Source organism: Ziziphus jujuba, chromosome 1, assembly GCF_031755915.1.
Source record: "Ziziphus jujuba cultivar Dongzao chromosome 1, ASM3175591v1".
Classification (NCBI taxonomy): domain Eukaryota; kingdom Viridiplantae; phylum Streptophyta; class Magnoliopsida; order Rosales; family Rhamnaceae; genus Ziziphus; species Ziziphus jujuba.
In genome coordinates, this window is record NC_083379.1 from 5,953,660 (window position 1) to 5,978,260 (window position 24,601).

General features: G+C 34.2%; 4 protein-coding genes across 12 annotated transcripts; 3 read left to right on the plus strand and 1 right to left on the minus strand.

The window, feature by feature from the left end:
* The first annotated feature begins 514 nt into the window (after window positions 1-514).
* Window positions 515-7,106, plus strand: LOC107412772 (subtilisin-like protease SBT5.6). Of its 5 annotated transcripts, none has more exons than XM_048476704.2 (9): window positions 515-642; window positions 769-961; window positions 1,098-1,289; window positions 2,360-2,471; window positions 2,736-3,297; window positions 3,493-3,590; window positions 3,687-4,047; window positions 4,140-4,344; window positions 4,666-5,493. In XM_048476704.2, exons 1-9 carry the CDS (start codon window positions 574-576, stop codon window positions 5,208-5,210), a joined length of 2,337 nt encoding a protein of 778 aa, XP_048332661.1. In that variant the 5' UTR covers window positions 515-573; the 3' UTR covers window positions 5,211-5,493. The 5 variants fall into 5 exon arrangements, with proteins under 5 accessions (XP_048332661.1, XP_048332665.1, XP_060672015.1 ...); XM_048476708.2 differs by having other exon boundaries at window positions 2,739-3,297; XM_060816032.1 differs by lacking the exon at window positions 4,666-5,493 and adding an exon at window positions 6,530-7,106 and having other exon boundaries at window positions 552-651.
* A 1,050-nt stretch (window positions 7,107-8,156) lies between these two features.
* LOC107413243 (subtilisin-like protease SBT5.6) lies at window positions 8,157-12,050 on the plus strand. Of its 3 annotated transcripts, none has more exons than XM_025079303.3 (9): window positions 8,157-8,385; window positions 8,496-8,691; window positions 8,786-8,953; window positions 9,090-9,201; window positions 9,519-10,068; window positions 10,326-10,423; window positions 10,546-10,903; window positions 10,979-11,204; window positions 11,446-12,050. In XM_025079303.3, exons 1-9 carry the CDS (start codon window positions 8,314-8,316, stop codon window positions 11,991-11,993), a joined length of 2,328 nt encoding a protein of 775 aa, XP_024935071.1. In that variant the 5' UTR covers window positions 8,157-8,313; the 3' UTR covers window positions 11,994-12,050. The 3 variants fall into 3 exon arrangements, with proteins under 3 accessions (XP_024935071.1, XP_015876634.1, XP_024935073.1); XM_016021148.4 differs by having other exon boundaries at window positions 8,158-8,385; window positions 11,003-11,204; XM_025079305.3 differs by lacking the exon at window positions 8,157-8,385 and having other exon boundaries at window positions 8,558-8,696.
* A 2,385-nt stretch (window positions 12,051-14,435) lies between these two features.
* LOC107413271 (subtilisin-like protease SBT5.6) lies at window positions 14,436-20,637 on the plus strand. Its single transcript, XM_016021184.4, has 9 exons — window positions 14,436-14,765; window positions 14,891-15,083; window positions 15,292-15,486; window positions 15,718-15,829; window positions 18,191-18,752; window positions 18,871-18,968; window positions 19,071-19,428; window positions 19,521-19,734; window positions 19,942-20,637. Exons 1-9 carry the CDS (start codon window positions 14,694-14,696, stop codon window positions 20,475-20,477), a joined length of 2,340 nt encoding a protein of 779 aa, XP_015876670.1. The 5' UTR covers window positions 14,436-14,693; the 3' UTR covers window positions 20,478-20,637.
* Window positions 20,638-21,243: 606 nt separating this feature from the next.
* LOC107413280 (pentatricopeptide repeat-containing protein At4g18975, chloroplastic) lies at window positions 21,244-24,061 on the minus strand. 3 transcript variants are annotated; one of them, XM_025066615.3, is made up of 8 exons: window positions 23,893-24,061; window positions 23,340-23,500; window positions 23,103-23,198; window positions 22,890-22,990; window positions 22,643-22,739; window positions 22,358-22,501; window positions 22,073-22,285; window positions 21,244-21,872 (listed from the first exon to the last, which is right to left on the minus strand). In XM_025066615.3, exons 2-8 carry the CDS (start codon window positions 23,406-23,408, stop codon window positions 21,663-21,665), a joined length of 930 nt encoding a protein of 309 aa, XP_024922383.1. In that variant the 5' UTR covers window positions 23,409-23,500; window positions 23,893-24,061; the 3' UTR covers window positions 21,244-21,662. The 3 variants fall into 3 exon arrangements, with proteins under 3 accessions (XP_024922383.1, XP_015876682.1, XP_015876689.1); XM_016021196.4 differs by having other exon boundaries at window positions 23,677-24,060; XM_016021203.4 differs by lacking the exon at window positions 23,893-24,061 and having other exon boundaries at window positions 23,103-23,240; window positions 23,340-23,479.
* Window positions 24,062-24,601: the final 540 nt, after the last annotated feature.

Below are 24,601 nucleotides of genomic sequence, written 5' to 3' on the forward strand. Positions count from 1 at the left end.
CGTACCACCACGACTCTCAAGCAGTGGACCCCGGCCCCATAAAATTTATTTATTTATTTTGAGTCAAGGCCACATAACATTCATAGCATTCATTGGTAAAATGTTATCCCCTTCTCTTTTTTTTTTACTTATCTTTTTTGGTATGTTTGTCTCTTTAATGCGTCGTATTTTGATGAAATTGCACATTAAATTTTAAAATGTTCCACGTTGAATTTTTAATTTACAACTTATTTCACATGCACCTAATTTTCGATTTGATTCCCGATTTAACTAATAAAAAAGTTTAAAATTTAAGAAATCAACTTGTTTTTTCATTTATAAATCAATTAGTTTTTTTCTCATCTTATTTGTAAATTAAAAAATAATTAATTTTTAAAATTTTTTATTAATCAATAAAAAAAGAATAATGTAAAACAAAATATAAATTAAAACTTTATTGAGAAATACTTTAAATTTGAGGATGTAATTTTGAATTAGTCAAAATAAAGGGTAGTGTGTGAAAAAATCCGGACATTAACTTGTATAAATAAACCAGATTGTGCGTATACACTTCATCAGCTAACTGAGGCAGCAATGGCAAAATTTCTTATCATGGTCCTCCTCCTCTTACTTCCTCTGTTGGGCTCGCGTGCCGAAAAACAGGTTTTTGAAGTTAATAAGCTTTTCCATGCCTCTAAAAAGAAAGCAAAGGAATATTTAACCTTCGACAATGTTGTTCTCTTTATAATATTGTATGGTATTCATTCATATGTGGGGGTGTTTTAACAGGTCTACATAGTGTACTTTGGTGAGCATAGTGGAGAAAAGGCATTGCATGAAATAGAAGAAACCCATCATTCATATTTGGTCTCTGTGAAAAGCACCGAGGAAGAAGCCCGAGCTTCTCTGCTTTACAGCTACAAGCACAGTATCAATGGCTTCGCTGCAGTGCTCTCCCCAGACGAAGTCTCCAAATTATCCGGTAAAGTGGTACAAATTAAACCTTATATGTGTGTCTATATATATATATATATATATATATATTATGTGTTTGGCTTTTTTTCTTACCTGTGTAGCTAATGCTTCCCCTATCAATGGCCGGCCTTGAATTATTACAGAAATGGAAGACGTAATGTCGGTGTTTCGGAGCGGCGAGTACACAATCCACACCACAAGATCATGGGAGTTTGTTGGGTTATTAATGCAAGAAGAGGAACACACAATACCCACCCACTTTAAGAAGCTGGGATCAGACTTGTTGTCCAGAGCCAAGTATGGCCAAGATGTCGTAGTGGGGGTCATCGACACTGGTAATTAATTCATATATAATATCAACAACAACCTACAATGGCGTGTGTACCATTAATTATGACATTGCGAAATATGGTTTGATAAAAAATTTATTAAAACTGTCTATTTTTTTATTATAAAAACGGATTGTATTATACATACATATTCATATAAAATGTATCGTATCTAACAAATATCCCCTTGTTTATTAAATATATAGATGTAAATAGTTTATAAATTATGTTATTAAAATTTTTCAATATTAATTCATTATTTGTCATATATATATATATATATATATATTAGTTAAAAATATATTTATCAAATATCTACATATATTAAATGCTCTTCATGTATGTATATATATATATATAAATATATTTTTTTCTATTAGGTAAGATGTTACTTAAACGCATGTTAGAAACTTAAAAGGAGAAAACTCCTTTACACACAAACACACACACACACACACATATATATATATATATATATAATTTTTTCTATTAGGTAAGATGTCACTTAAACTCATGTTAGAAACTTAAAGGAGAAAACTCCCCTACATATGTGTGTATATATTTATATATATAACCAGAATTAAATAATGTCCTTAATATAGGTCTAATATGAAATTTTTTTTTTTAATTTTTAAGTCACATAAAGGATTGAAATTTAAAATTATATTTATTAATTATCGGTTTTGACAGAATTCATTTTTTCAAAATTAAACACATATTTTTAAATTATAATTTAACTTTAAATCATAATTTTTTATATGATCCAATAATCATTAAAAAAAAATTTATTTTATTTTAGTAAAATAAAATGGATCTTACTTGAACTTGATTGGGCATGTGTGTGTGTGTATATATATAGGAGAATTTTATGGTGTAGACGGTCTGCATGCGGACCACATAAAAAATCAAAATTTTTCGGATGAAAAAATCAACTTTGATATGTGATGTAATTTGTATGCGCACCGTCCATACCATAGAAAAACTCTATATATATATATATATATATATGCAAAGATATATAAGCTAGGAGATAGTGTTTCAACATGTGATGATATTATTGTGGTGTTGATGATAAGGTGTGTGGCCGGAATCTCAAAGTTTCAGTGATAAAGGAATGGGACCCATTCCAAAATCATGGAAGGGAATCTGCCAATCTGGGCCAGCTTTTAATTCATCCCATTGCAATAGGTGATTTTAGTAAAGATCCTGTGCTGCTTTTTAATATCATGTTTATATATATTATTACCAAAAAAATCATGTTTTATATTTACATATTACAGTACCTGTCATGTGTCACTTTGGACATTATCTATAAATATCTTATAATTTTTTTTTTACTATATATGATTTTTTTTTAAATCTTTTATTTTTATTTCTATATGCACATTTTGATATACATAGGAATAATATTTAAAGATGCATGTGAAATATAAAATATTTAAATATGGTTAGCAGGAAGATAATTGGAGCTCGATACTTCATCAAAGAATTCGAGCACCATTATGGCCCACTAAACGCCTCAGAGGACTACCGATCAAGCCGTGATAAGAACGGCCATGGAACGCATACAGCCTCAACGGTGGGAGGTCGAATGGTTCACAATGTTTCCGTCAATGGTGGGTTTGGCCGTGGCATTGCGTCTGGTGGAGCACCACTTGTGCGCCTTGCCATTTACAAAGTATGCTGGCAGTTCAATGGAAAAAGCTTATCGTGCAGTGGCGCAGACATAATGGCAGCCATTGACGCCGCCGTAGCCGACGGTGTCCATGTGATGAGCATTTCACTGGGGACCAGAGGCCAACGCCATGAAAAGTACTACACCGACGATATTTTTGTCATTGGGGCTTTACATGCCTCCAGGAATAACATTGTTGTGGCATGTAGTGCTGGAAATGACGGTCCTACCCCTTCCACTGTTTCCCACATTGCTCCCTGGATCATCACTGTCGCTGCTAGTAGTGTTGACCGAAAATTTGTCTCCCCTGTGGTGCTTGGTAACGGCAGCAAAATTAAGGTAATTAATACCGTAATAAATAATAAAGAGATGTTAATACTGCTACCCAATTAACTAGCTATGACGATTATACATCATAGTTTGATTAATACTATTAGCTAATTAATTTATTTGCCAAAAGTACGTACTAGTTATATATTATTTTTAATTTGTCTTTGTGGCCGGGATAAATATATCTATCTCATTAATAATCAGGGACAAAGCGCCACACCAAGCAAGTTGGAAAAGAAGATGTACCCTCTAGTATATGCTGCGGATGTAGCTGACCAAGATGTATCAAAAGATTATGCTGTGTACGTACTATATATATATATATATATATGTTTTGTTTTCGCTAGTACCCATGTAATAAAATTTAACTTCGTTAATAAAAATTAATGATGTTGTAGACAATGCCTTCCACACTCTCTTTCACTGGACAAGGTCAAGGGAAAGATAGTATTGTGCATGATTGAATATACGTCAGTGCATGGTGAAGACATGGAAGTTAAAAGAGCAGGAGGTGCTGGTTATATATTGGGAAGCAGTCGAGCAGGTGGAGTTGATGAGTTAGCTGCTCATGCCAACGTTCTTCCTGCCACTGTAGTGGTTTATACCGATGCCATTAGAATCCTTGAATACATCAACTCTACCAAAAACCCAATTGCAACTATTATACCAGCAAAGACAGTGCTACATACTAAGCCAGCACCTTTCATGGCTGCATTCTCTAGTAGGGGTCCAAATACCATAGACCCCAACATTATCAAGGTACTCAAATTGTCTTAGACTTAAGGATGTCCAAAATAACATATATTGATCAAACTTTGTTGACACATGCATAATTTGTTTGGGTTGGGCAGCCAGACATCACAGCTCCAGGTCTGAATATAATAGCAGCATGGACCCCCGAGAATTCTCCTTCAGCTAACAGAGCTAAAGTTGAGTATCATATGATTTCCGGAACATCCATGTCTTGCCCTCATGTGGCAGCTGCAGCTGCACTGGTTAAAGCCATACATCCTACTTGGAGCAGCGCCGCTATAAGATCCGCTATCATGACCACTGGTAATTTTCAATTCAATTTCAATTGATTAACTTATGTTTGTTCTAGTAAATTAAAATTGTCGACGACGTATATAACATGTGATTTAAAAGATCTCTCATTAATTTCCATATTGAATTATAGAGATCCAGTTGCTAGCTAGCTAATTAACTATAAGTTTCTATAGATACTCTTTGAAGTACTGTGTCTAAGCTCCGCAATTACTAGTTTAAATCTTTGATTATAGGGTTGCCTTGATTTATGACATATACCTATCTTAATTTATGCAGCACCTAATAAAAACAAACACTTTTATATTTACTATGATCATATTTATATTACAGCTAGTGTAATAAACAACAATGGCTTACCGCTGACCAATGACCGTGGCAATGTTGCAACTCCTTTTGCATATGGTTCCGGTCACTTCCAACCCACCAAAGCAGCAGATCCTGGCCTAGTATACGATGCTTCCTACTATGACTACCTTCTCTACCTATGCAGCTTAGGATCAGTCAAAAAATTCGACAAAACTTTTAAGTGTCCAAAAGCACCTCCCTCCTCATTCAACCTTAACTATCCTTCTCTGGCAGTCTCCAAACTGAATGGAACAGTGAGTGTGAAGAGGACAGTGACAAATGTAGGTGGAGGAGGAAAGAGTATTTACTTCTTTACCTCACAACCACCTGTGGGGATGTCAGTAAGGGCTCATCCAAGTATATTGGTGTTTGATCGCGTTGGCCAGAAAAAGAGTTTCACTATAACACTTAGAGCAATAAGTGATGAGATCCTGAGGAAGAAAGATGGGTATGGTTTTGGTTGGTACAAATGGACCGATGCACATGCACTCCATGTTGTTAGAAGTCCCATTGCTGTGTCGCTAGCTTAATACTTCGTGAAATTAAGATGTGTATGCATTTAATATTCTAATTTTCTGTTCTTGGTTCAAGGGCTAATTATGCGTCATGGGGCCATCCATATTGATTAGGCTTAAGAGAGGCAGTTGTTGGTTGTCCTATGACCTTCATAAATGAACCTTTCAGCATTTTGGTCAATATTTGGGCCCAGTTCATTTGGTCTATATCCAAACGGACTTGGGCTACCCCTTTGTAAAATGGAGTTCCTGCCATTAGAACCAACAATAAAGTCCAGTTTCTCAATTTGACAACTAATTTCTCATCTCTTTATTGGAATGCACATGTAGAGGCCACATGTCATTTTAGCATCTGTCTATGGCACGTTCCTTTTTTTTTTTTTTTTTTTTTTTTTTGGAATAAATTTCTATGGCACTTTTTCAATACGAAAAAGATCTTAAAATGTCGATTATAGAGGCCACATGTCACTTTAGCATCTGTCTATGGCACTTTCAATTAAATCATCCTGATCTTAACTCTTGCAAACTCCGTTAAATTACGCAGTGCCAGCAGTGCTTAAAAAAATAAATAAATAAAATAAAACCCGCTTTTAATATAATATAATTTATATAATTTTAATTTGCTTATAATATATTTTCATATTATGTTAGTATGTCACATCACTCTCATTTTTAGTTTGGAATCATTAATTAATATAACACTGTTTTAAAGTCTCACATATATCTAATCAATCATTAATCCAAAAGAAGAATCGAATTAGAAAATGCAGACATAAGATAATATTTTTATTTTATTTTTTTGCTGTCCCCTAACCCCCCCCAACCCAGTGACTCGAACCCGCGCACCTAAGGCGCGGGCAGCGGCGCTCGACCACGCGAGAAAGAAAAGGGAAACTATATTTTAATGTGGTCAAGGATAATTGCAAGGAAGACCAACTTTAATTTTTCTAGGAGGAGAGGACTACATATGTCTTTTTCTTCTTTTGTTCTTTAAAAAATAAAAATAAAAACGTGATCATGAGTGAAATGTAATGATTCAAAATATAGTTGATCATTGGAGGATGAGTGGTCCAAAGCAAGGAAGAAAAAGTCGACAATATCATTGAAATTTCATCGACATTATTGTGTATCGATGGCCATCGACACAGATAAAAGAGGGAAAAATATCTATAAAAGGTGTTGTGGAAATATTAGCGTTATCACAAAATATAGGTGGAAATCTCAAAATAATTGTAGAAATCCGATGAAAATCTCAGTTGTTAATAGAAAACTGATGGAAATATCGATTTTCTCTCTTTCTCATCTCTTTCAGTCTTTCCCAAACCATCTTGCAGGTCATAAGTTGGTAACCAGTGGAAGAGCAGGAACTTTCTGTGAGACCAAAGCTCGATCAACAGCTTTAATTCTTTCCTTAACAAAAGGCACATGGCCATCTACAATTGAAGATACGAAGCTTCAAACGATAAAACAGCGGCGAATATTGATAAAATCAGGGTTTGGGACAACAACGTATTGATCGGTCTGATATGGGAAGAGGCTCAAAGATTTTGTTTTTTGATAAAAAAAAACCTAGGTTTGCGAGAGTTGGATAAAGCCAAAGATGGGCAATAAAATCGGTATCATTGGATAGACATACATGTAATTCTTTTCTTAACAAAAGAAATCTATTATTATTTTTACTTAAAAGACATTGGTAGTGGAAGTCTTTTCAATATTGATGTTCAATCTCTTAATCGAGGGAGTGGGCATAACTGTCTCTTATTGCCAAGTGTTTTGAGTGCACAAAGCCAAAGTTTGAGCCTGCAAGTAGGTGGAACCTCTTTGTCAAACATTTATTATTTTATCTTCCATTTTCTTGTAGATGTGGAAAGTCACGAACACATAGTATTGACCATATATCTTCCTCAAAATGACTATTTTGGTTATTCTTCCTAAAAAATAAAACATGTTTTTTCTACCACAAAATCTAGCAATGTTATTGTATGAAATAATTTTTTATTATTAATGTAGTAGTGGTTAATTAGAAACTTTTTATGGCAAATATAAATAGCAAATGAATTTCATTGGTAAAAATTTAATATGTATAGTGACTGCTGGCTTGATTTGTTATAGTATTATAAGAATTACTTAATAGGTTTATCCTATAGTCTATTATGGGATTTATATATATATATATATATATATAAGAGGTTCTAATAGGATGAGCCTCCTAATAAGTTCTAGTCTTTTACACTTATATATTGACATTGAAATGAAAATGTTTTCTATGTGCCAAAATTGGAAAATAAAATATAAGTTTTACTTTATTATTTTTGAAGATAAGAAATGTTTGTATTACGAAGTAAAGAGATTATAATAAATCTTGAACGTAATTAGGAATAATTATTTTAATTAGTATATCTTGTACTAAAAGATTAGGCAGATTTCTTTGCTTAGGCAATCTTGGGACAGATAATTACACCCTGCACGTATATCTTTGCTTAAGATATTTATAATGTACAAAAAGATAGAATTTTTAAATTTTCTATATTATTATATTCATGTATCTTAATATTATTTGTTAAATTTTATATATTTTGGTACTAACAAACATTATATTTTCTTTATTTATAATAATTTTTAATATTTATAAACTATGTTATTATTTTTGTATTCTAATTATTGTATTTGTTATATTATTTTACTATATTAATTATCTCATACATAAAAATAAATATTTTAAATTAAATATTTATAGTTTTCGTAGTTTTATCAACATTTTTATTGATATTTCAATAAAATCATACTCTCAACATTCTCGTTGATACCTATATTTTCATCACTGATTCAAAGTACAGTACAATATTATCCACCTTAAAATTGAACAAGCTGAGTGGTTTACATTAACCAAAATTAATATCATAATATTAATTATAATTAATATCTTGATTTATATATTTTAGTAATAAGATGAACAGGCATAATGCGGATACCATTTTCTGTTTTCACACCCAATTATCGTATGTACAAAAACAATCATTGAAACGTCTCAAAAGATGGAGAAAACAACTGCTATAAATAAGCCATTATTGAATATATCAAGGTCATGATTTATGCTTGATCATAGGCTGAAGCAGAAATGGCGAAGAAATTTGTTATAATCCCCCTCCTCCTCTTACCGGCTCTCTTGGCCTCATGTGCAGAAAAACAGGTTTATTTTCCCTCTGCTTTTCGAAGTTGGGTCACAGTTCTTAATTAGGATTAATTGTTCTCTTTATATAGTATATGGTATTCATTTTTATGGAAGGTTTAATTTAACAGGTGTACATAGTGTATTTTGGAGAGCACAGTAATGGAGAAAAACCATTGTATGAAATAGAAGATACACATCATTCATATTTGCTCTCAGTGAAATTTAACGAAGAAGAAGCCAGAGCTTCTCTGCTTTACAGCTACAAGCACAGCATCAATGGCTTTGCCGCACTGCTTTCCTCTGATGAAGCCTCCAAATTATCCGGTAAAGTATGTGTTTTAGTTTTTTTTAATTTTGTAATTATTCTATCTATCTAATGCTGAAATTATTAATCTGGCTGATCAATGGCTTTGAACAGAAATGGAAGAGGTGGTCTCTGTGTTTGAGAGTGGGCAGTACTATATGCACACCACAAGGTCGTGGAAGTTTGTAGGCTTATTGCCAGAGGAACAGACAAATAAGGACGAAGACTTATTATCCAAAGCCAGTTATGGCCGACAAGTCATAGTTGGGCTCTTGGATGGTGGTATTTAATAAAGTTTACTAAAAAGAAAAAATCCGTATTATTTTCTTAATTTCGTTTACTCTCTCTCTCTGTCTTCCTCTTTATAGATATGTAAGTTAAGTTATTGGATGATGAGTATTGTGGTGTTGATGATCAGGTGTGTGGCCAGAATCTCATAGTTTCAGTGATTTTGGAATGGAACCCATTCCAAAATCATGGAAGGGAATCTGCCAATCTGGACCTGCTTTTAATTCATCTCATTGCAATAGGTGCATGACCCCTTTTTCAATTCAGCATATATATATGACTTATATAGTGCTGCATATTACTTAATTACATGTGTCACTTTAATTAAATACATTTATCCCAAATTTAAAAAAAAAAAAAAAATCTTTAGAACTTTATTAAATTTAAACAGACCCAATTAACAAATCCAAAACTTCGTAATTGGAGACTTTAGAGTGTGTGTGTGTGTATAAATATATATATATATATATGATTTTATTTGATCTCAGCAGATGACACATGTAAATATAGTTAAACCTCCCACAGTCATGTATCATATAGTGGTTTAATTTGATTGCAGGAAGTTGATTGGAGCTCGATACTACATCAAAGGTTACGAGCAACGCTATGGCCCACTAAACACCTCAGAGGACTACCGATCATGTCGTGACAGATACGGTCATGGAACACATACAGCCTCAATCTTAGGAGGTAGAAGAGTTCACAATGTGTCGGCTATGGGTGGCTTCGCTCGTGGCACTGCTTCTGGTGGAGCACCATTGGTGCGCCTAGCCATTTACAAAGTATGCTGGCCAATACCAAAAGAAGATGAAAACATATGCTTTGACGCTGACATGCTGGCGGCAATTGACGATGCCATAGCTGATGGTGTTCATGTGCTAAGCATTTCAATTGGGGGTGATCCTAAAATGTACACCCGGGATGGCATTGCCATTGGAGCTTTACATTGCCTCAAGAACAACATTGTTGTGTCTTGTAGTGCTGGAAACTCAGGCCCTGACCCTTCAACCTCAGAAAACCTGGCTCCATGGATCATCACCGTCGGTGCTAGTAGCATCGATAGAAAATTTCTCGCACCTGTAGTGCTTGGTAATGGCCAGAAGATAGAGGTAACAGAGATACACCATTTTTATATTTATTTATTTATTATTATTATTATTATTATTATTTTTTGGTATTAGGAACTATACAGTAGCTTTTTACTATTGGGCTGTCTAGAGACTCACACTAAATGCATTATGACAATTTTTTGACATAGTTCGATTAGTAGCTGCAAAAGTAAAATTTTTAATCGGCTTATATATATACATATATATATATATATATATATATATGTATCTGATATCTCATATGTATAAATCATCAGGGACAAACTGTGACAGCACGCAAGTTAGAAAAAAAGATGTACCCTTTAACTTATGCTGCGAATGTAATTAAACAAAACGTGTCCAAAGATGTGGCAGGGTACGCACTAATTTATTTATGTCTTTCTAGTTTGACAATGGGTTTTTTTTTTTTTTTTTTCACCAAAATTATAGTTACTCCATTTCAGTAAATGACTCCAAACTAAAACTCAAATGTTGTAGACAATGCCTTCCAGGCTCTCTTTCATCAAAGAAGGTGAAGGGAAAGATAGTATTGTGCATGAGGGGCAATGGGTCAAGATTTGGGAAAGGCATAGAAGTGAAAAGAGCAGGGGGTGTTGGTTTTATATTGGGGAATATTCCTGCAGGTGGAGCAGAGATAGCTTCTGATGTTCATGTTCTTCCAGCAACCACAGTGAATCACACTGATGCCATTAGAATCCTCGAATACATTAACTCTACCCAACACCCAATCGCAACTATTATACCAGCAAAGACAGTGCCGCATACTAAGCCAGCACCATTAATGGCTGCATTCTCTAGTAGGGGTCCAAATGTCATGGACCCCAATATTCTCAAGGTACTCAAAACTCATAACTGAAACAGAGTAATTTTTAATTTTTTTTTTCTGATTATCTTAATAACATATTCGAAGTGGTTGTTTCAATCGGTTGAGAAGCCTGACATCACAGCTCCAGGTCTAAATATATTAGCAGCATGGACGGGTACAAAGTTGGAAGAGGATCAAAGAGGTGGTAAGTATGTGTTCGAATCTGGAACATCAATGGCTTGCCCTCATGTGGCTGCGGCAGCAGCACTGCTTAAAGCCATCCACCCTACTTGGAGTAGCGCTGCCATTAAATCTGCTCTCATGACAACAGGTAATTAATTTTGATCAATCAGGAACTCATTATACGTATAGCTACAAATTGAAATTAATAGATGAAACTACTTTTGGGGTCTTTCATTCATTAAGGTTGCTTTCAATCTGGATTGATCATCAATATATATCTTTCATATATATATATATATATATATATAAATGCAGCACCTATATATATATATATATATATATATTTCCTTTCTAGATTAATTCATAATTTATCAATATTTATATTGCAGCTAGTATAGTAGACAACAGAGGCCTACCAATAAGCGATGAATTTGGCAATGTTGCAACTCCTTTTGCATATGGTTCGGGTCACTTCCGACCCACCAAGGCAGTAGATCCTGGCCTTGTCTACGATGCTTCCTACTCAGACTACCTTCTCTACCTCTGCAGCTTAGGATCAGTCAAGAAAATTGATCCGACATTCAAGTGTCCAAAACAACCTCCAACATCAATCAACCTTAACTATCCTTCTCTGGCAGTATCCAAATTGAATGGAACAATGAGTGTGAAGAGGACAGTCACAAATGTAGGTGGAGGAAGAGGAAAGATCTTTTACTTCTTTACCTCCCAGCCACCTAAGGGGATCTCAGTAAAGGCTTCCCCAAGCATATTGGTGTTTGATCATGTTGGCCAGAGGAAGAGCTTCACCATAACACTTGAAGCATTAAGTGATAAGAGCTTGAGGAAACATGGTGAGTATGGTTTTGGTTGGTACAAATGGACTGATCCACATGCACTCCATGTTGTCAGAAGCCCCATTGCTGTGTCTATAGCATAGCTTGTTTCCCAGTATTAAATTATGCATTTTAACTGTCTTTGTACTTTCTTGTTTTAAGGTCAAATTGTGTAAATAAAACCCTCCATATTGTATTGGCCTGTGGAGAAGTAATTCTCGGTGGCCATGAAGCCTTCATGAAAGAGCCTTTTTTGTCGTTTTTCTTATTGGGCCGAGTCTATTGGGCTAACCAAACGGACTTGGGCTGTTCCTTGTTTCTAGAATAAATTTGGGCTATTTAGAAACCAAAAATCCACTTTGGCAATTTAGCTCCTAGTTTTCGTGCTAATTAGAATGCATACTAAATTCAATAACTTATACCATCAGCCAGCCAATTAAGTTCTATAATAAATTAGTGAAAATGCCGAGCTTGTTGACATTCCTGAATCCTGAAACAGACGTATTTACAGTGTCATTATTTTTGCCTTTCTTATATGTGGTCGTCTTCGTCTTAAAGAATAAAATGGTGTATAAAAAGTCAACAGCTTATTCCCTATCAAGGTTTTCAACTCACATATTTGAAGAGGGAATGTCGTAAAGACGGTCAAGTTGTGGTAAGAGAGGGTCACATATTGAATGCCATCCCCATGACTCAAAAACTAGAAGATATTTATGTCATCTTTGAGAATTTGAAAATTTTCTAAAGATTCTTACAGCGTAGCTAGGTTCAGGTCCATTTTCACCTAGTCTTGTTTTGGGCTTTGATCCATATCCATATCCATATCTATTCTTTTTCTGCTTTTACCAAAAGGACAAGGAAGGTGGTTGACTTTTACATGTATGATTTTCCAAATGGGAAGATTAAGATATAATAGGCATGGGGTCTCCAATATTGGGAATAAGTAGAATTTGAAAGATGCTAAATCCAAAAATGGTGACAAATTGAAGCCCTTGTGCACGCCTTTGAATTGGGTGGTCCTTTTAAGCCCATAGGACTTCCCTATGTGGATCATCAGCCAACTTGTCCCATCCCTACCTCCATAACCCCTTAATACCCTACTTGATTTTTATTCGTACAAAATAAAATATTAACCAAACTCATGTCTATAGTCTTATTTTTCCCTCTTATTTCAAATGATGATTCTGTCTTGCAGAGTTGAGGTAAATTGTAGATGGTGATAGTTCAAATGCTTTTGTACGCGGTATAATAATATAACAAACTCAGATATAAGGAGACGCAATTGTTGGCCCTATCGGCTAGCTGTTTTCTAATTTTTTTGGGACAAAATTTTATATTAGTCGCATTGTTGTGTTATTTTTGGTAATAAACTTATATTGGTATAGCTGAATTGGTTATAAACTTATAGCTGGATTGGTAAAAAATTAGATGTTACGATTCACAAAAAATAAAAATAAAAAATAAAAAGAAAGAAAAACGTTTACAATGTCTTGGAACAATATTTACATTTAAAACACTTTTATACTATAAAAAGAAAAAGAAAAGAATAATTTTGGTAGCATATAAAAATAAATTTTTGATATATATATATATATATATATATTGGTATAGAAAATTAAATCTTTTTGGATATGTATTAAATAAAAACTAATTCAATCTTTTATTATCTTTCTATTTCTTATATATCTATTGCGAAACATGTTTGTATAACAAAAGAGGCGATTAACTTTTGCTTTGAAGGTTGGAATTGGTGAGCTGAAAATGTAGGCTCATACCAGAATGCTTCACGGTGTGAGATATGCTAAAACTTTGCTTGCAAACAATGGCAATTTAAAATGTATAGTTTCTCACCTACATCTACAAATAAGGTGTCCCACGAATTACCAACAATATCTTGACATCTTTAACCTCTTCCCAAAAATTGTAAGTAAGGTTAAAAATAAAAAAGAAATACAAATTTCATAAAATGCAATTGCAAACTGAAAAAAAAAAAAAACAAAAAAATTGTTTGACGGTATATACAAATAACGTGATATGATTATGTATAAAATCAATATTTATATTCCTAACAATATTTATACATGATGAACCGTGCCTTTTTTGTGAATGTGTATAGATGTAAGTGGTATATACTAATTAAATCAATTTTATAATGTGACAAGCATACCTTATTTTGATTTATTATATGACATTGTACATAACTATATGTATATTGTGATGATTGAAATGGATACAAATGATAAGGCATTGCATAGCTTTCTTTTTTGTCTTTTGCTTTTAATTAAAAATTATACACAAAATTACATGTCATTGTCAGTCCACCTCAATTCTGAGTCTTAAGACCACTTTTTTCTCTTCAAAATACCACTTCATCCACAAGCTAGCTAGGTAAAAAATATATATATATAATAATAATAATAAAATAAAGCAAAAGCCAAATAACAAACTGCACATATAAAAAACACACACTTTATCAGTCAAATTTAAAAATTACAAAAATTAAAAAGAATTAAAGTGAAAAAAAAAATGGATATAATCAACTTGAGAGTACAGTCCAGTGAGAAAGAAACTCCATATTATACCAAGTCAATAGGGGAACTGAATCGGCCATACAGTATTCGTTAAAAGTAGCGTGTGCATATCCATCCGGGTCCCGACCCTACGTACAAAACAGGGACAGTAGTTTTTGATTTTTTGAAGATAGAATTTGGTTCAGATTCCATTTGCTTACAATAATTCTATATAAATACGCCATTAGATCGTTTCCAAGATTTGTGTATACTTCCATTATATCTTCGGCAACAATGGCCAAACTTCCTCTTCTTGCTGTTCTCCTATTCCTTCTTCCTCTCTTGGCCTTGTGTGCAGAAAAACAGGTTGATTTTTTCTTCTTTTTTTAATTTTCATTTATTAAAAAATCATATTATATTAATCATGTGTTAATATATTTATTAATATTTATATGGTTTTTTTTTCTGTTCTTTTCTTTTTTTGTTTATAGGTGTATATAGTATATTTTGGAGAGCACAGTGGAGAAAAAGCATTGCATGAGATTGAAAGTACCCATCATTCATATTTGCTCCATGTGAAAAAGACTGAGGAAGAAGCCAGAGATTCTCTTCTCTACAGTTACAAGCACAGCATCAATGGCTTCGCTGCAGTGCTCTCCCCAGATGAAGCCTCCAGATTGTCTGGTAAATAAAACCATCATATATTCATATATACATACATATCACACCACGATATCCTGAGTTTAACTTCTTCTTCTTTTTTTCTTAAAAAAAAAGTGCGGATGCCCAATTAGAAATATATATATATATATATATGGGTTTTGCTTTTGGATTATGAATAATATTGTTGCAATCTAATCTGATCATCAATATTAATGGTTGATTTTCACAGAAATGGAAGAGGTGGTGTCTGTATGGCGGAGCTACCCAAGGAAGTACTCATTGCACACAACAAGGTCATGGGAATTTGTAGGGTTGGAAGAGGAAGATGGTGGTCATCGTCCATACTTCTTCAAGAATATGGGGGAAGAATTATTATCCAAAGCCAAATATGGCCAAGAAGTCGTTGTTGGTCTCTTGGACAGTGGTAATTATATCATGATCGATATAAACAACATTTCATATATATTGTTGTTTTTTGTCCTATGACTGTTCACATGTGATTCTTCATCTCTCTCTGTATTGTATATCTCTCGGTCTATATATATATATATATACACACACACACACATACATGCATGGATATGTGAGCAAAAAGGGATATGATTGCATGTGACAATGGCTAGTATATATGATTGTGTTGAACGGTGTTGATCAGGTGTATGGCCAGAATCTCAGAGTTTCAGTGATGAAGGAATGGGACCCATTCCAAAATCATGGAAAGGAATCTGCCAATCTGGACCTGCTTTCAATTCATCCAATTGCAATAAGTGAGTCATATATATATGTTTATTTTTTTCTTTCCATATACATCTTGTGAAATGACTTTTTTATTTTTTTTATTATTTTTGCTTCTATGGCTGTATTTCAGTTTTAGGGCTTTCAAAAGTCTAGGAATACACGTGATTTTGATTTTATGTCTTTTACTACGTATTACTTTTCACAGCACAAAAACTCAGGGAAATAATTGCTTGCTGGTTTTTTCCATGGTGGTCCTACTAGGAATTTGCTTTTTGGGTCTTAAAATTGATGTTCATAATTAAGCATGGCTTTGTTTGGCATGGAAAACTATCTGTCTCATGGGATTCCATGGTCTTGATCTGTATTTTTCCTATAATGGGCAACCGGGTTACCACACAGTGTGTTCCCCAGAGGCCAGAGTAACACTCCGAAAGATTTTTATTTTATATAATATATATATACACAAAAATATAATAATAAATACATATACAAAATGGATATAATAAGAAATTTATCTAGAAAGATTGTAAGGACATCTTTACCATATTAAAACCGGATTATATATATAAATAAAACCCCATTATATATGAGTTTTAAGTAATAATGTCAATGGCGACAAATACTGTGACGCACCGCCCAACCAGCTCTCGGACCTAACGGGTTAACATGTCCATAAGAGCACCACACATGGCCTTTTTAGACATCTAATTTCTCTTTTAGAAATTTTTAATTAAAAGGATTATTTTCTGAGAAAATCTAGGAAAAGTAACTAATACTAGTAGGCTTACTTATCCTCTTCTCTTTGGTGCTGAGGACCCCCCCTCTATAATATTCTAAAGTAAAAGTAAATCCTATATTCTTAGTAAGAGTTGCCTGGGCAGACTGAAAGTAGATGCATGTGTGATTTTCATATACCCAGACATTCATCACACAACTTGCACGTTTAATTTAATTTGCTGGGAATTTGGTAACATAAAGTTTTTGCTTTAATTTAGGAGAATTTAAATGCAAACTGCATTACATGCTTAATTAGAAATATAGAAAATCAGAAAACCGTATTATATAAACTAGTATCATACAGTTTTCTCATCACACACAACAAAGTGGGGAGCCATTTTATTGGAAAACCCAGTAGTACTCTTGGCATTAGAAATCCTTTTATGAACTTTGTCCATCTCTAATTGCTGCCTTTTCCAAAGCATCAATAAAAGGCATTTTCAATGACAGAGCCATCTAAGGCCTGCATTCTTACCCTACACAACCCGTTGTTTATGTGATTTCTATCTTTGGATTCTTGTATAGGGTAGAAATATTATAAAGAAAAAAAGTTTATGACCTTGTGTTGGTAACCCCTAAAGCTTGTCCATTTCGATCAACCAAATAATCGATTTAAATGTTTTTTGGAATCTTTTATTTACAATCTTGTGAACTTTCTACCAATGGTTTCCAATATGCCTTTGTGTGGATGACAAGCCAGCCTGTTTGTTTTCTTCTGATTTGTCATCTTTAGACGACATGGATATGATTCAAAAGTGAATTGGATCCCAACTTCCCATTATTCATGAGGAAATGGTCGAATTTTAGGATGATATGGGTATATTTCAGTTGGCCACTTATCCTTCTAAATAGACTCTGATTGAACATCTCTAGGCACCTCATCTGTATGACATCCTACAGTATCTCTACCAATTATATATTCGTTCTATTTTTTTATTTTTATCTTAAATAATGAATTTGATAACAAGTTATAACTCATTCACTAACAATTACTAAATTTTTATACCATTTTGAATAATTACTTACCCTTTTTTCCTCTTTGATGAATTGAATAATTCATACCGACCACTCTATAGGATGGCATATAGAGAATAATGTTAACCAAAAAAGAGAGTTGAAGATGAAATTCTACGCTAAATTATTATTAATTTTACAAAGAGCTTTCACAGGTATAAAACATTGCTTGTTATTAATTTTACAAAGAGCTTTCAAAGGTATAAAACATTGCTTATCTTGTACAAAATGTTGGTTTTATACGAACATCTTGTTGTACCATGTGGCGACATATAAGCTATCCCTATGCTAGTGGCTCACTTTTGTTAATTTTTTGCTTAAAATTTATTAATCCATATGCAGTTGGCATCCTAAAAGAATTAATACACATAAGAGTACTCATTATATTATACATCTTCCAAGTTCCACCTTAAATTTCAAAACAGGGATCAAATGCTGATTCTAATCTTGTGTCGAGTTACAAAATTTATACCCAACATATATATATATATATATATATATAACAATTTAAAATAAGGCAAATCTTTATGTTTTTATACAATATTTATCACAGCTAAAAAAGTATACACAACTTAACCATGGCTTAATTTGTTTTGCAGGAAAATCATTGGAGCTCGATATTACATCAAGGGTTATGAGCAAAACTATGGTCCCCTAAACACTTCATTGGACTACCGATCATGCCGTGACACAGACGGCCATGGAACACATACATCCTCAACCGCTGGAGGAAGGACAGTTGCTAATGCCTCAGCCATCGGTGGCTTTGCCCGTGGCACTGCCTCTGGTGGCGCCCCATTGGCTCGCCTTGCCATTTACAAAGTGTGCTGGCCAATACCAGGCAAATCAAAATCTGATGGAAATACATGCTTTGACGAAGACATGTTTGCAGCCATCGACGATGCCATAGCAGATGGTGTTAATGTACTAAGCATATCGATTGGGACCGCTAGTGCTCTAAATTACACCGATGATCCCATTGCCATTGGAGCTTTACATGCTATTAAGAAAAACATTGTTGTGTCATGTAGTGCTGGAAACTCTGGTCCTACCCCTTCAACTTTATCAAACCCGGCTCCATGGATCATCACTGTGGGTGCTAGCAGCGTGGACAGAGAATTTATCGCACCTGTTGTGCTTGGAAATGGCAAGAAACTACAGGTAACTAATGAAAAGGTTTACAAATGATGGTAATTAATGTTGTACACAAAAGTACTTGTTTTCTCTGTCTTTGGATGAAAAATATCTCAATTGCTGATTCAACCACCTTAATCATCAGGGACAAACTGTGACACCAAGCAAGCTAGAAAGGAAGATGTACCCTTTAGTATATGCTGCAGATGTAGTTCAAGGGAATGTATCCAAAGACATGGCAGGGTACTAATTTATGTCCTTCTAGTTTGATATTGTTTTGATTATGTTGTTGTATCTACATCCCTGTAAATGACTCCCAAAAAAAAAAAAATCTCAATGTTGCAGACAATGCCTTCCAGGCTCTCTTTCACCAGAGAAGGTCAAGGGAAAGATAGTGTTGTGCATGAGGGGTAGTGGGTTAAGAATTGAGAAAGGCATAGAAGTGAAAAGAGCAGGGGGTATTGGTTTTATATTGGGAAACAGTAAGGCAAATGGAGATGAGCTAGCTTGTGATGCTCATCTTCTTCCTGCCACTGCAATACTTTATACCGATGCTGTTAAAATACTTGAATACATTAACTCTACCAAAAATCCAGTTGCAACTATTATACCAGGAAAAACAGTGTTGCATACTAAGCCAGCACCTTCCATGGCTGCATTCTCTAGTAGGGGTCCAAATATCATAGACCCCAATATTCTCAAGGTACTCTTGACTTATATTTTGCTATGAACAAGATCAAAACCTCCATAGTGTAATGGGTTTGAATCATTTTTATCCTTGTTTTGCTTTGGCAGCCGGACATCACAGCTCCAGGTCTGAATATCTTGGCGGCATGGACAGGGATGGATTCACCTACAAGGTATGAAGGAGATCATAGAGTTGTTAAGTATAATATCTTCTCTGGGACATCAATGTCTTGCCCTCATGTTTCTGGAGCAGCAGCACTTCTCAAAGCCATACACCCTACTTGGAGTAGCGCTGCCATAAGATCAGCTCTCATGACCACAGGTAACCTATATCAAAATCATATTAGAAAGAGCAACACTTCATTTGTAAAAAGCACAAATGATTGCTTATTTGCCATCTTTTTCATTGTATCCTCTGTTTCTGAGCTCCATTGATTTGATTTTTTATTTTATTTTATTTTGAGGTCTCTCTAATGTTGTCTTAACTGCCTGATACTTATGCTGAACCTAAATCATATTTACCTTGCAGCTGATGTAATAAACAACGTGGGCTTACCGCTGACCGATGCATCTGGCGAGTTTGCAACTCCCTTTGCATATGGTTCTGGTCACTTTAGTCCCATCAAGGCAGCAGATCCTGGCCTTGTATATGATGCTTCATACACAGACTACCTTCTGTACTTATGCAGTGTAGGAGTCAAAACTGTCGACCCAAAGTTCAAGTGTCCAACAACGCCCCCCACTTCAGTCAACCTTAACTATCCTTCTTTGGCAATCTCCAAACTCAATGGCACAGTGACTGTAAAGAGGACAGTCACAAATGTAGGTTGGGGAAAGAGCATTTACTTCTTTACCTCCAAGCCACCTGTGGGAATCTCTATAAAGGCTAACCCATGCATATTATTATTTGATCACACTGGCCAGAAGAAGAGCTTCATAATAACGGTTGAAGCAAGAAAGGAGACACTAAGTAAGCATCAAAACAACGAGTATGCTTTTGGTTGGTATACATGGAGCAATATTTTCCATACTGTTAGAAGTCCCATCGCAGTGTCTTTAGCATAATTGTTTTTCAAGATTTAGGCACTTTATGTTCTGTTTCTTCATTTCAATCCAAATTATATATAGGGGAATAGAGATAAGAGACAGGGAACTACCTTTACATTAGGATATAAGAAATGGAAGGACTAGGATAGGAATTATCGTTGTGGGGTCTTTTTTCTTCTTCTTTTTTTTCTTTTTTTTCTTTCTTCTTTTTTTTTTTTTTTTTAATTTCATTTACTATATTAAGACTGGGGATGAAAACTATAAAAATAATATTTCATTCACTTCCCTGAAGCCTAAATGAAGTAATAACAAAATTTGTCTTGATGAGCATACCGTATAAAGATGGAGAACATTTCAAATTTCCCAATTGAGCTCGGTTTCACTTTTTCAGTATATTGGCTTTCTAGTCCACAGAGCACTGTCTATATTTACCATGCTTGTTATGATTAAATAATGAAAATTATTGCGATGAATTCCTTATTCCTTAATGGGGTATGAATAATAGCTTCCTGGAAAGACTGTCCCTTGAATGATTGTTTCACTTTATTAGTTCCCAACTTTGCTTCTAATAAACAATTTCCTCTGTTTTAATCACAACGTAACAAGGGGAATTCATTGCTTACTCCATGTACTAAATCAATGGTAATGGGTTAGTTAAGTACTCAGTGCTTTCAATCGTGTAACCAGTACAAAATTTCTAAAATCAACCTCTAGATGCAATGCGGTTACTTGTGACAATGTTTGGGTAGAAAATAAAGTGAACCATAACAGTGGTCTCCAACCATAAAGAACCCAAAATTGCTTGCATAACATGATTTAATCAAATGGATCAATACAGAAACCTCTACTCTAACGTATAACAGTCAATCTTACCACATATCTGTAAATATCTCCAACCTTTTCTTTTCTACCAAAAAATTGAAAAAAAAAAAATATATATATATATATATATATATGTTCTCTATCTATACGTCAAGAAATCATCGGCTGAAAAACCACTCACCTTCAGATGTCGGAAGTAGTACATAGCTCATTGGACCAGAAACCAAATTAATGTTCATTAAAGAACAATCTTTAGTTGCAAGCCCGTTGAAAATATCAAGTTGAACATACCCCTGGTGCAAATATTTAAATTTCTTCTAGTAATCAATTCTAACACAGGCAGATCAGGTCCTGTGCCCTTAATGCCAAAAATATCCATTTTCAGTTAGTTGAGCTGCCATCCTCGCTCCATTCATCTCTTCTAACTCTAACCCTTTCACCGTTGAAGTGGATATACTTCCATTTGCACTGGTATTTTCTTAAAAAAAGCTTTCTTTTCTCTTCTTGGCCTAGATCCCGAAAGGCATGTGCCACTCTCCTGACAGTATCTTCATCTGGTCTTACACCCAACTCCTCCATGTCTGCAAATACCTAATTTCTCAAAGGGAAAAATTAAAGCTTAGAATCATCATAAAATACTTACCGAGTTTAAAAAATTATGCAAGTGGTTGCTAACGCTAAAGATTTGATTTGTTTCCCCAAAGAAGGTGCAGAATGTTTGATATTGGTAATGTAATGGTATTCAACTCTTCATAACTATCTCAGTTATTGTTCTGGACAAGTCAAATTACCTCTATTATTTTAGTTTGCATGTCATGATGATCATACAAAGAGATCATCCTAGAAAAGAGCCGCTTTGAGAGAGAGCGTGTATGTGTATGCAAAATCATGTTCCATAATGATTCAGCTTCATCTACCCTCTCATCCATATCAAATGCAAGTAGAAGGGCGTCATATGTTCCCATTGTTGCTCCTTGACCTTTGCTCAACATCCACTTTGCCACCTAAATAACAGAAATAATCTATATTGCATCAGAGGTATAACAGTATTGGTTCATAACAATATAACAACAAACCTGAATTAAACGCATCCATTGTCTATTCTTCCTCAAGATTCTCAAAGCCTTAACTGCTGCAACCAACGGGAACTCTGTCTCCCAAGCTGTCCATTTGTCTAATGCTCCATAAACAGCCTCTTTCTCATTAGGAAGACCAGAAACCTGTCCTTGAGAATTTGCAAGATGTTAAGGAGACTAATCAGAGAATCTCTCATTTGTACAAAACTTGAAAATTAACTAGAACACTATATATCCTATAAACTGATGTCGTGTCTTTGAAAAACATGATGATTAAAGACTCACAAGTCTAACGAGATTGAGTGCTTTCTGCCCAGAACCAGATGAATCTCTTTTCTTCCACAAGTGGTGTTCTTTCTTTCCTACCTTCTTGGTAGTTTTCCTAAATTCAAAATGAAATTCCTTCCACTTCAGACCAAAACAAAGGACAAGTACAACCGAGCACTAAAACAGCGATGCCCAGTGAAACTTGTTAAAATGAACATCAGAAACAATAAATTGATAGCATCCTATAGAGCAAGAGACATCTTACTTTTCAATTGATCTTGAACTAGCTAGGGATTCACTACTACGCTTATTGGAGCAAATACGATTTGAAGAACTTATTGCCAACCTGTCCTGAACACAGTTTCTCTAAAAGAGAAGAAAAGGAGAAAAAAATTTAAACTTTTCTTCATCAAATTTCAACTTTCAGATTGGAAATCCTAAATTGGGGCAAACAAAAACTTAAGTTACTCTTGCCCACCTTGCTCATAAGGACAATAAACCCCATTTCCTTCCGCCAGCTAGAACTTCTACAATTTGAGAAGCAAAACCCCAAGGATAGAGCTGTTTGAGTTGCCTTTATATATGATGAAGTCATTCAAAAATTCATTTGAGTTGCCTTGATATGATGAAGTCATTCAAAAATTCAGAGTAAAAAACACGTATACAACATCACATCATTACAAACAAACATGAATAAAGTGATTCAATTTTTTACCAGTTTAGTTCCTGATGAAGGGAATGGATGACATATTGAACTTCCAGAACTCATATACATTATAGCCATCTTTTTTCAAAATATGTTAAGCAAATTTTGAACAACAAGATCCCCACCACTAAGGAAGTTCCCAGCACTGTACCATTTCAACAGATTGGAAACTACAAAAGCAACAAAAATGATAACAAATAAGATTAGCAAGCAAATTCCACTACGAAATATCAAACTCAATATATCATAAGTAGTACACTTAATAGTAGAAAAAAAATAAAAATGCAAGCAATGAAATTTGCATAATAAGTGAATAATTTGTTAAGACCAAATTTAAAGTGCATACCAATTGAGAGTTTTAACAAGTGAAGGTCCCGAAACAAAGATTAAAGTATTGATTGTCGAAGAAATTTCGATTTTTGAGAAACTTAGGTAAGAAAATTACAGTTTTTGAAGACGTATCGACGATATGCGACGAAATATAGGATAAAAATAAAAGAAAAAGGTAAAAGGGAAATGAGAAACAGAAGGAAAAGAGAGGAGATGAAGTTAGAAAACTCGCTTCAACGGAGGAAAGGAGCTGCTTCAATGGCTGCCCTGTGAGCTCTGTGATTGCTGCTAAGCCCCTGTCTTGTTGAACAGTTGGAGCGGTGCGCCTCAACTCTTGCTAATTTTGTAGATATATCCTTATATTCTTGTAAAATTATTATTAGAGAAACACTTCTAACTTTTTCTTGTAAAAATATATAAATATGAGGGGATATTTCTATAATTTCTCAAAATGTAAAAATTATATTTGTAATTTGCTTTTTTAAGGGAAGTTGGTGGGGTTGTTGTTATAATTTAAACTTTGGAATAAATGTATAGACTAAAAGGGTATGGAAATGAAACAAAATTAAAATGTCAAATAAATGTATACTAAAAAGAATGGGTTGTAATAGGTAATGAATATTGATTGCTTGGTATAAATGTGACAACTTTTCAAAGGGGTAAATAGGCTAGTACAATTTTGCTTTTAGCTTAGGGGATTATGAGAATAAATATTGCACGTCTGGTTGATATTCTCAATTGGTCTCCATTGAGGATGTAATGTGTTCATTCATTTTCTTCTTACCGCAATCAAGGTGTTGAATAAAGTCATTCAAAGCTTTCCTTTCATCTTTGGATCCATATTTCTACGCTCTTTGGGATGGCATTTTCCATGAACATGTTTAACATAAAAAAGTGACTTCCACCACCAAATGACATGGTATTTCTTCATGCTTCTGGAT

Coding starts and splice junctions, on each gene's coding strand:
- LOC107413243 (XM_025079303.3), top strand. CDS start 8,314: ATGGCGAAGAAATTTGTTATAATCCCCCTCCTCCTCTTACCGGCTCTC. Junction 8,386..8,495: donor CCTCATGTGCAGAAAAACAG/GTTTATTTTCCC, acceptor TTAATTTAACAG/GTGTACATAGTGTATTTTGG. Junction 11,205..11,445: donor ATCTGCTCTCATGACAACAG/GTAATTAATTTT, acceptor TTTATATTGCAG/CTAGTATAGTAGACAACAGA.
- LOC107413280 (XM_025066615.3), bottom strand. CDS start 23,408: ATGGCTATAATGTATATGAGTTCTGGAAGTTCAATATGTCATCCATTC. Junction 23,199..23,339: donor CTTCATCAGGAACTAAACTG/GTAAAAAATTGA, acceptor TCATATATAAAG/GCAACTCAAACAGCTCTATC. Junction 21,873..22,072: donor TGCAAACTAAAATAATAGAG/GTAATTTGACTT, acceptor TTGAGAAATTAG/GTATTTGCAGACATGGAGGA.
- LOC107412772 (XM_048476694.2), top strand. CDS start 574: ATGGCAAAATTTCTTATCATGGTCCTCCTCCTCTTACTTCCTCTGTTG. Junction 962..1,097: donor CGAAGTCTCCAAATTATCCG/GTAAAGTGGTAC, acceptor GAATTATTACAG/AAATGGAAGACGTAATGTCG. Junction 3,591..3,686: donor GTATCAAAAGATTATGCTGT/GTACGTACTATA, acceptor ATGATGTTGTAG/ACAATGCCTTCCACACTCTC.
- LOC107413271 (XM_016021184.4), top strand. CDS start 14,694: ATGGCCAAACTTCCTCTTCTTGCTGTTCTCCTATTCCTTCTTCCTCTC. Junction 19,429..19,520: donor TAGACCCCAATATTCTCAAG/GTACTCTTGACT, acceptor TTGCTTTGGCAG/CCGGACATCACAGCTCCAGG. Junction 19,735..19,941: donor ATCAGCTCTCATGACCACAG/GTAACCTATATC, acceptor TTTACCTTGCAG/CTGATGTAATAAACAACGTG.